This window comes from Scyliorhinus torazame, chromosome 11 (genome assembly GCF_047496885.1).
Source record: "Scyliorhinus torazame isolate Kashiwa2021f chromosome 11, sScyTor2.1, whole genome shotgun sequence".
NCBI classification, from domain to species: Eukaryota; Metazoa; Chordata; class Chondrichthyes; order Carcharhiniformes; family Scyliorhinidae; genus Scyliorhinus; species Scyliorhinus torazame.
The window spans coordinates 229,353,500-229,367,605 of NC_092717.1; the positions used below are offsets into that span (position 1 = coordinate 229,353,500).

Consider the following 14,106-nt stretch of genomic DNA (forward strand, 5'->3'; position numbering starts at 1 on the left):
AGTTGAAGGGACTGATTGTATTGTTGCTAAATTTGCTAATGATACAAAGATAGGTAGGAAAGTGAGTTATGAAGAGAACATTGGAGTCTGCAAAGCTAAATAGATAGGATAGGCAAGGGGGCAGAAAATTGGCAGATGGACTGTAATGTTGAAAAATATGAACTTGTCCACTTTGGCTGGGAGAATAGAAAACCGGCGAATTACCTCAATGGAGAGAGATCGCATAACTCTACAATAAAGAGGCACCTGGATGTCCTGGTGTATGAATCTCAAAGTCGGTAAGCAAGGACAGCAAGTTATCAGGAAGGCAAATGAAATGTTGTTGTTTATTGCAAGGGCAATTGAATATTTTGGGGATATTTTGCTAGGTTGTACAGGGAGTTGGTGAGGCCACTGTAGAGTACTGTGTACGGCTCAGGTTTCCTTATTTAAGAAAGGACTGAATTGCATTGGAAGCAAATCACAAAAAGTTCAACTTGACTGAGGGGGGAGGGGGGTTGGGGTCATCTTATCAGGAAATATTGGACAGGCTGAGGCTTGCACAAGTGGGTAGCACTGTGGCTTCACAGCGCCAGGGTCCCAGGTTTGATTCCCCGCTGGGTCACTGTCTGTGCGGAGTCTGCACGTTCTCCCCGTGTCTGCGTGGGTTTCCTCCGGGTGCTCCGGTTTCCTCCCACAGTCCAAAGACATGCGGGTTAGGTGGATTGGCCATGCTAAATTGCCCTTCGTGTCCAAAATGTTAGGAGGGGTTATTGGGTTACGGGGATAGGGTGGAAGTGAGGGCTTAAGTGGGTCGGTGCAGACTCGATAGGCTGAATGGCCTCCTTCGGCATTGTATGTTCTATGTTGAGTTTAGAAGGATGAGATTGATCTTATTGAAACATAGCAGATCCTGAGAGGGGCTGACATGGTGGATGCTGATTTATCTTATGGGAGAGTTTTGAGCGAGGGGGCAGTGTGAAAATAAGGGGTCTCCCATTTAAGACTGAGATGAGGAAAAATACTTTTCCCTGAGGGTCATGCGTGTGTGAAATCCTCTCCTTCAGAGAGTGATAGAGGCAGGGTCATTGCATATTTTTAAGGCAGAAGTAGATAGTTTCTTGACTAACGAGGGAGTGAAGGAGTATTGGTGGTCAACAGGAGAGTGACCTTGAGGTCATGGTCACATTGGCCTTGATCGTATTGAATGACAGAGCACGCATGAAGGGATGGATGGCCACCTCCTCCTGATTCGTATGTTCATATGTATTGCTCTGGAATATTAATTTCTTCAAATTTAAACTGCCTTTGATCTATTATTAATCTAAATATTAAAGTGCCAGGAAGTCACTGAATAATTAGCTTTTATTTCTCATATTCCGAAGTTTCCTGTGCCTCCGCTATGAAGACAAAATATCGAAGTCTTCCCATTGTTTGTTTCAGTCTATCGCTGCTCCTGAGTTCCAGCAGTGTTCCAATCCCTGGGGTGAATTCTCCGCTGGCGGGATTCTCTGTTCCGCTGGCAGTGCACCCCTGCCCGCGAGACATTTCCCAGCGGCATGGGGTGGCTATATTGGGAAGTTACATTGGCCGGTGGCGAGAACGGAGAATCCGCTGCCAGCAATGGCGCGCGGCACCGAGGAACACGCGGCTGGGGAGTTTTTTCATTCATTCATGGATTCTGGGCGTTGTTGGCAAGGCCAACATTTATTGCCCATTCCCAATTGCCCTACGACGAAGGTGGTGGTAGTGAACCATTTTCTTGAGTTGTTGCTGTCCATGTGGTGTAGGTACATCTACAGTGCTATTACGGAGTTACAGGATCTTGATTCAACAACTGGGAAGGAACGGCGATCTATTTCCAAGTCAACATCGCGTGTAGCTCCGAGAAGAACTTGGAGATGATGATGTTCCCGTGCATCTGTTGTCATTGGTTTCTTTCACAAAGTACCAGGTAAAAGGCTTATTAACAAAATTGAAGCTCCTGGAATAAACAAGATCCTTTTGATTAAAAAACTGGCTTAAAGACAGAAAGTAGCGAGTAGTGGTAAATGTTCAGACTGGAGGATGTTAGACAGTGGTGTTCCCCAAAGACCAGTGCCAGGACTGCTTTTTAAAAAATATCTATAAATGATTTGGATTTCAGAATACAGAGTAAAATTTCAGAATTTCCTGATGATACTAAACTTGGAGAAGCGGCAGACAGACGATGATATCAATCAACTGCGGTCAAGACTCGCAGAATAGGCAGACGAGTGACGGATGGAATTTAATACAGAGAAGGGCATGATCTTGGGCAGGGGCAGCCATGCGAGCAGGTTATGCTGGTGAACGGAAGTGAGGTGGCGGGGAAGAAGGCCAAAAGGGATGGCTGGGGGAGGGGGAAAGGGGAAGTGGGGGGGGAAGAAGGAGAAGGGAAAAGCGGGGGGGTGGCGGGGGGAGGGGGAAAGGGGAAGTGGGGGGGAAGAAGGAGAAGGGGAAAAGCGGGGGGTGGGGGGGCGGAGTTTTGCAACGTGGCAGGGGGTGAGATGACATGGTCAAGGGGGAAGAAAGGGGCCATCTGGGATGGGCTAGGTACAGGGTGGAATTAAAGGGGCAGGAGTTAAGTGGGGAAGATGACGGATGGTGGAGGGGATTGGAGGCGCAAGCCTCCGGTAAGGTTGGTAACGTGGAACGTCCGGGGACTGAATGGGCCGGTTAAAAGGTCGCGGATATTTGCGCACCTCAGGAGCTTGAAAGCGGGGGTGGTCTTTTTGCAGGAGACACACCTCCGTGTGAAGGACCAGGTTAGGTTAAGGAAGGGGTGGGTCGGGCAGGTTTTTCACTCGGGGTTTGATTCAAAAACGAGGGGTGTGGCAATTTTAATGAGGAAAAAAATGGGATTTGTGAGTGCGAAGGAGGTGAGGGATCCAGGTGGGAGATATGTGATTGTGAGTGGGGTATTGGAAGGGGCACCGGTAGTGTTGGTAAATGTGTATGCCCCAAATTGGGATGATGTAGATTTTATGAGGGGGTTGCTGGCAGCAATCCCGGATTTGGCCACGTACCAGTTGATCATGGGAGGAGATTTTAACTGTGTCCTGGAGCCGAGGGTGGATAGATCGAGCCCCAGGTCGATGGGTAGGGTACGAATGGCAAGGGTGCTGGGGGGGTTTATGGATATGGTGGATCCTTGGTGCTTTCAGAACCCAGGGGGAAGGGAGTGTTCCTTCTTTTCACACGTCTGTAAGGTGTATTCGAGGATTGATTGCTTTGTAGTGAGTCGGGAGATTTTGGTTGGGGTGGGGGGGGGCAGAGTATGCGGGGATAGTTATCTCGGACCATGCACCCCACTGGCTGGATATTTGGTTCAGTACGGGACGAGAGCAGAGGCAGGGGTGGAGGTTTGAATTGGGGTTGTTGGCGGATGGAGCTTTTTGTGACCAGGTGCGGTTGGCGAATGGGGATTGTGTGGGGTTCGGTCGGAGTGGGGAGGTGACGGCGGGCATTTTTTCCAAGGTGCTGGGGGCAGTGGTCCGGAGAGAAATTGTCTCGTTTGCGGTTCGTGCAAGTGGGGGGGGCGGAGAGGGGGTACATGGCCATCTAGTGAGCGAGATGGTGGAGGTGGACAGGGAGTGTTCAGGGATGCCCATCGTGGAGGGATTGGCGGGGGGAAAGGGTTGCAGGGGCAATTTGGCGGGCTGGCAACAGGGAGGGCGGTGGGGCAGCTGTGTGGCGCAGGAGGGGTGCAATACGAGTATGGGGAGAGGGCAAGCCGCATGCTGGCGGAGACAGGCTGCACCCGGGGAAATATTGGGGATCCGGACTGGGGCTGGGGATGTGGTGTAGGAGCCAGGGAAGATAAATGAGGCATTTAGAGAGTGTTGCCGGGGACTTTGTGGAGCAGACCCAGGGGGAGAGGAGTGGGACATGGGGTGGTTTCTGGAGGAGCTGAAATTTCCCCAAGTGGAGGAAGCAAAGAGGAAGGCGTTGGAGGAGCCCCTGGGGCTGAGGGAAGTGCTGGATAGTATCAGGGGTATGAAGTCAGGGAAGGCCACAGGGTCGGATGGGTACCCGGCAGAATTTTATAAGGAATTGGCACCACATCTGTTGGGGGCGTTCAATGAAGCACTGGAGAAGGGGGAGTTGCCGGAGACGATGAAGCTGTCAGTAATCACACTAATCCCCCAAAAAGGGAAGGATCCGGTGGAATGTGGGTCGTATAGACCCATATCACTATTGAACACGGATGTGAAAATATTGGCTAGGTTGTTGGCGGGGAGGATGGAGGATTGTGTCCCGAGGGTGGTTGCAGAAGATCAAACTGGCTTCGTGAAGGGCAGGCAGCTCGCGAGTAATATAAGACGGCTGTTGAATGTGGTGATGAATCCGTCAAGAGCTCTGGTCCCAGAGGTGGTGGTGTCCATGGACACGGAGAAAGCATTTGATCGGGTGGATTCGCGGTACTTGTTCAAAGGTTTGGGTTTGCGCCGAGATTTGTGGCATGGGTGCAATTGCTGTTTGTGGCGCCAAGAGCGAGGGTGAGGACTAATGATATGAGCTCACGAAGCTTTGACTTACACAGGGGTACGAAGCAGGGATGTCCGCTGTCGCCGCTGCTGTTTGCGCTGGCCATAAAGCCATTGGCGATGGCTCTCGGGGGATCGGCAGAGTGGCAGGGGATAATGAGGGGACAGAGGGAGCATCGGGTTTCGCTCTATGCCGATGACCTCCTGCTGTATGTTTCGGATCCGTTGGAGAGTATGGGAAGGATTATGGGCCTGTTAGGGAGGTTTGGAGGGTTCTCGGGATACAAGCTGAATGAAGGGAAAAGCGAGGTATTCCTGGGGAATGAGTTGGCACAGCGGGCTAATTTAAGGGGGATGCCATTTACAGTAGCGAAGGAGAGGTTTAGGTACTTGGGGATTCAGTTAGTGAGAGAATGGACGGGGCTCCATAAGTGGAACTTACGAAGCTGGTGGAGGAGGCCAGGGAGGATCTTAAGAGGTGGGATACACTGCACTTAACATTGGCGGGCAGGGTCCAAGTGGTGAAAATGAATATTCTGCCGAGGTTCTTGTTTATTTTTCAGGCTCTCCCGATCTTTATATCAAAGGCCTTTTTTCGGAAAGTGGACACAATCATCTCTGACTTTGTATGGGTGGGGAAGGTGCGGAGGGTGGGGAGGACCCTGCTACAGAGGCAGAGGCAGCAGGGGGGGTTGGCGTTGCCAAACTTGCTTCATTATTATTGGCTGGCGAATGTGGGAATGAGAAGGGGTAGAGTGGGTTAGGATGGAGGAGGAATCTTGTAAGGGGTCTAGTTTGAGGGCTATGGTGATGGCCGCATTGCCAATGGCTCCGAGTAGGTATCCAGGGAGCCCAGTGGTGCAGTCCACGGTGAAGATATGGAATCAGCTGAGGAGGCATTTTAGGGTGGAAGGGATGTCTGTGCTAACGCCGCTGTGCGAGAATCATGGGTGTGAGCCGGGGGGGATGGATAGTGTATACAGGAGGTGGAAGGAAGTGGGGCTGGTCAAGGTGAGAGATCTGTATTTGGAGGAAGGGTTCGCCGGTCTGGAGAAGCTAAGGGAGAGGGTAGAGCTGCCGAGGGGTAGTGAGTTCAGGTATCTGCAGGTTAGGGACTTTGCACGAAAGGTCTGGAAGGGGTTCCCTAGGTTGCCGGGATACACCCTGCTGGAGCAACTGCTGCTTCTGGATGTGGAAGGGGAGGGAAGAATTGGGGATATATATAAGTGGCTGGCGGAGCAGGGAGGCGAGTGGGTGGTGAAGATCAAGGTGAAATGGAAAGTGGAATTGGGACGGGAGATCAATTGGGGAGTATGGAGTGAGGCACTGCGAAGGGTAAATGGGACCTCCCCTTGTACAAGGATGAGCCTGATACAGTTCAAGGTGGTGCACAGGGTGCATATGACTCGGACGAGAATGAGTGGGTTCTTTCAGGGGTATCAGATGAGTGTGAGAGGTGTGGGCGGGGGCCAGCGAATCATGCGCACATGTTTTGGGGTTGTGCAAAATTGGGAAGATTCTGGGCGGGAGTGTGTGGTGATATGCATCACTGTAAATACACAAGGGGTTAATGCAAATACACATAGACTAGATAAACACTAGAGGGGGCACCAGAGACATCATGACACACAGACATTCAACCAATAGGTCAGGTAAGATAGGGCATGACCAATGGGCATTCAAGACACATCCAGACATGACACTACCACAGGGATGCATTACACCAACCCATATAAAAGGATACAGCACACATGCTCAGTCTCTTTCCAGTGGAGACACTTAGTGAGTACAGACAGGGTTCATTGAAACATATCACACCCACCACGTGGATTGTAGCAGACTGGTTAGTCAGTCTGAGTAGCTATAGCAGGATTAACAGGAGAGTCGAATCCAAGTACGAGAATTGTTAATAGTTTAATAAATGTGTTAAAGCTATCTCCAAGTCTGAACCTTCCTTTGTCAGAGTGCACATCAAGGAAGCAGCTTTTGCTACGACAAGAGCATAACAAAACAGTGTTCGCGGTCTTAGCCAGGATAGTGGAGGAGGGAGTGGACCCGGACCCTTTGGTGGCGATATTTGGGGTTTCAGAGAAGCCGGAGCTCATGGAGAGGAGGAAGGCCGATGTCTTGGCCTTCGCCTCTCTGATTGCACGGCGACAAATTTTGCTGGCGTGGTGGTCGGCATCGCCACCGGGGGTCGCAGCATGGTTGGGTGACCTGTACGACTTGCTGCGGTTAGAGAAGATAAAGTACGAGTTAAGGGGCTCTGCAGGGGAGTTTGAGAGAAGGTGGGGGATGTTTGTGACCGTGTTTGAGGAGCTGTTCATCGCGGGGGGGGGGGTTAAAAAGGTGGAAAATCTGTACAAACTGTATAGTTGATTGTTGGGAAGAATGTTTCCCGGAGTGTTTATTTGCTGTAACCTACTTTGATACAAGTTTGAATAAAATGCATTTGTATCGAGAAGGGCGAGGTGATGTGTTTTGGCAGAAGGAATGAGGACAGGTGATACTGTAAAGACTCAATAGCACAGTGTGCAGGGACAGAGAACCCAGGGCTGCGGGTACATAAGCCTTTGAATGTGGCAGGATATATTGATGGCCTATTTATTTGCGTGGCTGAGTAAGCAGTTACAGTTTGATGTTAAGATAACAATTTATTCAAAGGCTTCAGCTGACGCAGTGTGAACGGTTGTGAGGCCTCCAGGACTGATTGGGAATAATATTCCGACACTTACTCTAATTGCTGGCTCGGGTGAGGAAACCGTTGTGCAGCTCCCGGGCAGCACAGCCCGATTTTCTCATCAGATAATGGAGCACTAAAAAATCAACAGAATGACAGAAGTGTACGCTGGTAAGAGAGCATTTCTTCATGTTTTCTGCTCTTAGTTCAGATATACCCTGTGTTAGATTCTGGGTGAAATAGAAGGAGATTTTCAAACCACTGCTCTGGCTTGGATTTCGACCCAAGCCACAGAAGTGAAATGGTCAGTGCTTACGTTCACAGTGATCGCCAGGTCCCCCGTCACTCCAGAGTTACACCGGACGTTTCGACAGGACAACTCACTTGTCCCGAGACGAGCGGACCTGTGCCAGCAATGTGGAGAGGACACTTCAGTGCAAAGGGACCTTGGGCCTGTCGTGTTGGGTGTTCTGCTATACAGACGAACCAACTCGGTTGTAGATGGTACAACTCTGTTTTATTACTCTTGATAACAACATCTGTAAACTTATGACTGTGGTTCGTAATTTACCCGTTAACCTGTGGACCCAGCCCTAACACTATCTTAGAGAGGCACTCAGCACATGGTGTCTGTCTGAGTGGCACGCTGTGAGCTCTGTGCCCTGAGCTGTCTCCTGCTGGAATGAGCGGGAACTGTGGCGTTCCCCGTTTTATAGTGCGTGTGCTGTCACTGGTGATTGGCTGTGATGTTGCGTGTGTGTTGATTGGTCCATTGATCTGTCCATCAGTGTGTATGTGTGTTTGCACCATGATATGTTTATCTGAATATCATGATCTCCCCCCTTTTTACAAGAATATGTGCCTTTGTGGTAATAAATATTGGTGTGTACTGAGTGCAGCTGAATATGTGTGTGCAATATCTACAACATGTACATGAGGCTAAACTATGTACATAGGAAGGTGTCAGGTGCAACAGAGCAACGAGGTTGTACCATAAACAAAACAAGTGCAATCATCAAACATCGAAAACGAACTCCTGTAACGACAAAAAGAGAAACACATTAACATTGCGGCAGAACATTTAGTGTGTCCACTGTGCAAACAGGCTCATAAGTCCAGCCTAGCAGGTGGGCGACGAGTTCGGGTTGACCGCCTCAAGGGTGGGTCAGGATCCACCGGCTGAGGAATGGGCATAGTGGCAGGAAGCTCCACGAAGTCGACATCAGGGACAACAGGAGGGCGTGACACCGGTGCACGATCACGTAGCGAGCACGGAAGCAGCCGAAGAGCCCGGCGATTACGCCGGCGAATGGAGCATCAGGCATGCGAACCAGGAACGAGCGGGGAGCCACGCGGCGGAGAACTTCGGCAGTTGCCGACCAGCCACCCTCTGGTAGGTGGATACGGACGTTGTCTCCAGGCGCCAAGGCAGGAAGATCAGTTGCCCGAGTGTCATGTGCCACCTTCTGCTGAGCACGCTGCTGTCGCATTCTCTGCAGTACTGGAGCATGGCCGGGTTTAGGAACATGAATGGACGGTACATTGATCCTGAGGGCGCGACCCATCAACAGCTGGGCTGGTGAGAGGCCAGTGGACAGTGGGGCCGAGCGATATGCCAGCAGGGCTAAACAGAAATTTGATCGGGCATCAGCAGCCTTGCAGAGGAGCCGCTTGACGATATGGACGCCCTTTTCCGCCTTGCCATTTGACTGGGGATGCAGAGGGCTGGACATCACGTGTGTGAAGCCATACGAAGCGGCAAAAGACCATTCTTGGCTCGCAAAACAGGGCCCGTTGTCAGACATGGCGGTGAGCGGAATGCCATGGCGAGCGAAGGTTTCGTTGCATGCCCTGATGACAGCTGATGATGTCAAGTCGTGCAGGCGTACGACCTCTGGATAATTTGAAAAATAGTCAATTATAATGACGTAGTCCCTGCCGAGCGCATGAAAGAGGTCCACACCCACCTTCGCCCAGGCACCGTTACCAACTCATGGGGCTGAAACGTCTCAGGGGGTTGTGCCGGCTGAAACCTTTGGCAGGTGGGGCAGTTGAGCACCATGTTAGCGATGTCGCCACTGAAGCCCGGCCAGTATCCAGCTTTTCGGGCCCTCCGCCTGCACATCTCGACCCCGAGATGGCCTTCGTGTAATTGTTCGAGGACCAGCCTGTGCATGCTGTGTGGAATCACAATCCAGTCCAGCTTTAGGAGGACACCGTCAATGACGGCCAAGTCGTCCCGGACATTGTAGAATTGCGGGCACTGTCCTTTGAGCCACCCTTCCGTCATGTGGCGCATCACACGTTGTAGAAGGGGATCAGCCACAGTCTCCCGGCGAATACGGGCCAGACTTGCATCATTAGCTGGCAGATTGGCCGATGTGAAGGCCACATGCGCTTCGACCTGACATACAAACCCCCCCGATTCGGGCGGGTTGCTCACTGCTCTCTGGACAGGGCATCCGCGATGATGAGGTCCTTTCCCGGGTTGTAGACCAGTTGGAAGTCGTACCTCCGGAGCTTGAGCAGAATGCACTGGAGGCGAGGGGTCATCTCATTCAGGTCCTTATTTATGATGCTGACCAGGGGGCGATGGTTGGTTTCCACGGTGAACTGAGGGAGACCATACACGTAGTCATGGAGCTTATCTATGCCGGTTAACAAACCCAGGCACTCCTTCTCAATCTGCGCATAGCGCTGATCTGTGGGGGTCATGGCCCGCGAGGCATAGGCGACCAGGGCCCATGATGCAGTGTCGTCTCGTTGCAGGAGTACCGCCCCAATGCCGGACTGGCTGGCATCAGTCGAGATCTTCGTATCTCGAGAAGTGTCGAAGAACGCGGGGCTGTGGTGAGCTTAATCTTGAGCTCCTCCCATTCCTTCTGGTGTGCGGGCAGCTACTGAAACTCTTCACCAGGTGGCAAAGAGCCATTGTGTGGGAGGCAAGGTTGGGAATGAACTTCCCCAGGAAGTTGACCATCCCAGGAAAGCGTAGCACTGCCTTCTTGTCTCCCGGCTGCGGCATGGCTGTAATAGCTGTCACTTTGTCTGCATCCGGACGCACTCCTGACCGGGATATGTGGTCCCCCAGAAACTTTAGCTCAGTTTGGCCAAAAGAACACTTGGCTCGGTTGAGGCGCAGGCCGTGTTCTTGTATCCGAGCAAAGACGCGCTGGAGACGACTGATGTGCTCCTGTGGTGTGGTGGACCAGATGATGACATCATCAACATAGACGCGCACCCCTTCGATGCCCTCCATCATCTGTTCCATGATTCTGTGAAACACCTTGGATGCCGAGATGATGCCAAACGGCATTCTATTGTAGCAGTACCTGCCAAAGGGAGTGTTGAAGGTGCACAGCTTCCTGCTGGACTGATCCAGTTGAATCTGCCAAAAACCCTTTGAGGCATCAAGCTTTGTAAAAATTTTAGCCCGGCCCATTTCGCTTGTGATCTCTTCCCATTTGGGTATAGGGTAGTGTTCCCCCATGATGTTGTTGTTCAGGTATTTCGGGTCGATGCAGATCCGGAGTTCGCCAGAGGGCTTTTTTACGCACACCATGGAGCTGACCCATGGCGTGGGCTCTGTGACCCGGGCAAGCACTCCTTGGTCCTGGAGATCCTGCAGCTGCTGCTTGAGGCGGTCTTTGAGTGGTGCTGGGACTCTACGAGGTGCGTGAATGACCGGGGTGCCATCCGGTTTGAGCCGTATTCTGTAAGTGTAGGGCAGTGTGCCCATGCCCTCAAAAGCCTCCTGGTTGTGGGCGAGGAGCGAGTGGAGCTGTGCCCTAAAGTCTGCATCCGGGAAGTCGGACGTGCCTTCTGGAGACAGAGTGTGTACCCGCTGAACGAGGTGGAGAACCTTGTGCGCCTAGCAAGGAGTCCTTCGATGATCCAACTATCTCAAAGGACACTGTGGCTGTGTATGCATTGTGTGTAACTTCGAGCTGGCAGGATCCCATGGCCGGGATAACATTTCCGTTGTAATCGACCATCTGACAGCGGGATGGCTGAATCGGTGGTTTGACCTTCAAGGCATAGAAGGCTGACCATGCAATAAGGTTGGCGGAGGCACCAGTGTCTAAACGGAATGTGATTGGTGATCGGTTCACCATTACGGTGGCACACCATTCATCACCCGGATTAACCCTATTCACTGGCATCAGCTGGTGGGTCCTACTTGGGGACATCCGATTCCTGTCAATGACCGCAATGCGGAAGGCTTCCCGGTTGTCAGTATCACCGGTCTGTACATCGTCAGGGTATGACTCGGTGTATGGAGGCTAAATGGCCCGCACGTCCCTGCAAGGCTGGCGGAATTGGGGAGCGTTGGCAGGTTGAGCTGCTCGACAGCAGGCAGCGTAGTGGCCCATCCTGCCACAGCGGAGGCATTGTCGATTCTTTGCTGGACATTGCCGCTTTAAATGTGCGGATCCACAGTTGCCGCACGTCGTGACGTCATGGCGTTCGTTGCGCCACCGCGCATGCGCAGCTCGGCCCTGCGTAGAGCGCGCTTGTGCATCATGTCCCTCTGCGCCGACGTCTCTTTTGGCGCGTACAAGCGTGGGAGGCCGCGGAAAGCGCGCGAAATGGCCGCCCTCGTCCGGGCCGCAGGCCGGGAGGAACTCGATCGACTGGACCCGCTCGGCCTCGTAGGACCCCTGCCGTGCCGATTCGGCCGCCTGGAATTGGGAGTACCGGCTGGTCGCTTTTTCATGGATGACGCAGGCTTCGATGGCGGTGGCTAGGGTGAGCCTCTTAATTTTGAGGAGCTGCTGGCGTAGGGTGCCCGAGGTGACCCCAAAAACTATCTGGTCCCGAATCATGGAATCGAAGGTGGCCTCATAGCCGCAGGACTGCGCGAGGATACGGAGGTGTGTCAGGAAAGATTGAAAAGACTCATCCTTACCCTGCAGGCGCTGCTGGAAGAGGTACCTCTCGAAGCTCTCGTTCACCTCGGCGCTGAAGTGTTGCTCAAGTTTTAGAAGGACCATCTTTTACTTTGTCTTGTCCTCGCCTTCCGTGAACACCAGGGAGTTGTAGATGTGGATGGCGTGTTGCCCTGCCGTGGAGAGGAGGAGGGCGATGTTCCTGGTGTCCGATGCATTCTCCCTTTCTGTGGCTTCTAGGAAGAACTGGAAGCGCTGTTTAAACAGCTTCCAGTTGACGCCGAGGTTTCCAGCGATTGGGAGCGGCTGCGGCGGGCTGATGGTGTCCATGGCGCAGGATGGCGGATCCCTGAAGATGTGCAGGTAGGTCTCACAGTTGCTGGGTTCCAATCCTGGTACTATGTCGTGTTGGGTGTTCCGCTATACAGACGAACCAACACGGTTGTAGATGGTACAACTCTGTTTTATTACTCTTGATAACAACATCTGTAAACTTATGACTGTGGTTCGTATTTTACCCGTTAACCTGTGGACCCAGCCCTAACATTATCCTAGAGAGGCACTCAGCACATGGTGTATGTCTGAGTGGCACGCTGTGAGCTCTGTGCCCTGAGCTGTCTCCTGCTGGAATGAGCGGGAACTGTGGTGTTCCCAGTTTTATAGTGCGTGTGCTCTCACTGTGGCTGTGATGTTGCGTGTGTATTGATTGGTCCGTTGATCTGTCCATCAGTGTGTATGTGTGTTTGCACCATGATATGTTTATCTGAATATCATGACAGGGCCCGCCTTCTCAACTTTGTCCCTCGCCTGAGGTGTGGTGATCCTCTGGTCAAATCACCACCAGTCAGCTCTCACCCTTAAAGGGGAAAGCAGCCTACAGCAAAGGGGCCTTGGAGCTAATTCCTGAAGTGCTCTTTTGTTGGCAATGCTGTTTCTGACTGGGGTCAATGTAAGTTCGCTGAACAATTTGACGTCTTCTCTTACAGACTTGTCAAAGGCTCTGATATTAACTGAACTTGGCTCAATTCGAGATCCTGTGGCAGTAAAGAAGCTGTTTAACAACATGGAGAGGTTACTGAAGGTGCCAGCACATGGGTGAGAAAGTCTAAATCTTCGAAAAAGCTGTAAAATGATTTGTTTTTTCCAATTAAGATGTTACTTGCTCCTAATGCAATGATTTCCAGATGATCACAGAGCCCTATACGTACAGTGTAGATTCTGAGATGTTTAGATTGAATAATAAAATGATAATTTATTCAGGGGAATTAGAAAGTATAAACAGAAATTAAGCTCTTTTGTTCTGAATATCACTTAAATAGGCCCCAGGTGGCAGAGTGGTTAGCACTGCTGCCTCACAGGCAATGGACCCAGGGTCGATTCCAGCCTTGGATGACTGTGTAGAGTTTGCACTTTCTCCCTGTGTCTGCATGCATGGGATTTCCTCCTGGTGCTCCGGTTTCCTCCCACAGTCCACAAATATGCAGGTTAGGTGGATTGGCCATGCAGGTTAGTTGGGGTTATGGAGAAGTAGTGGACAAGGTAGGGTACTTCTTAAGAGGGTCGGTGCAGACTCGATGGACCGAATGGCCTCTTTCTGCACTTTAGGGATTCTGTGGATTAAATTCTACATTTTTACTGACCACTATTTATTGTTTTTCTTCTGTTGAACACTAGGATTTTACCACACACAAATCAGCCATTGAGTGTATCACCTCCCTATGCTCTAACACTTTTTTGTGGTGTATTTTCACACACAGCATAATCAAGCCAGATTTAATAGAAATAAAAATAAATGGCAGATATTAGGCGAATGGTTTACCGACCTCGTTGCCATTGACTTGGTGACGTGACAAGGCTGGTGATTTGCGACACCGGAGATGTCTTGTGAGATTCACCGAACCCTGTGAGACATCACGATGTGGATCTCGCTCCCCCCCCCCCCCCCCCCACCCTCCCATGGCGGCCCACCCCTGAGGAGGGTCCCCCCAAACCTCACTGATCACTGGGGTGGCAAGTCCGGCACCCCCGGGCTCTTTGCCTGTGAGCAAAG

General features: G+C 51.6%; 1 protein-coding gene across 1 annotated transcript in view; it reads left to right on the forward strand.

Annotated features, from left to right (window-relative positions):
• LOC140385832 (inositol monophosphatase 2-like) overlaps nt 1–14,106 on the forward strand; it is a 65,759-nt gene that overhangs the window by 45,460 nt on the left and 6,193 nt on the right. Inside the window, 1 exon segment of the mRNA XM_072468403.1 lies at nt 13,043–13,151. Within this exon segment, the coding sequence (XP_072324504.1) occupies nt 13,043–13,151 (109 nt within the window).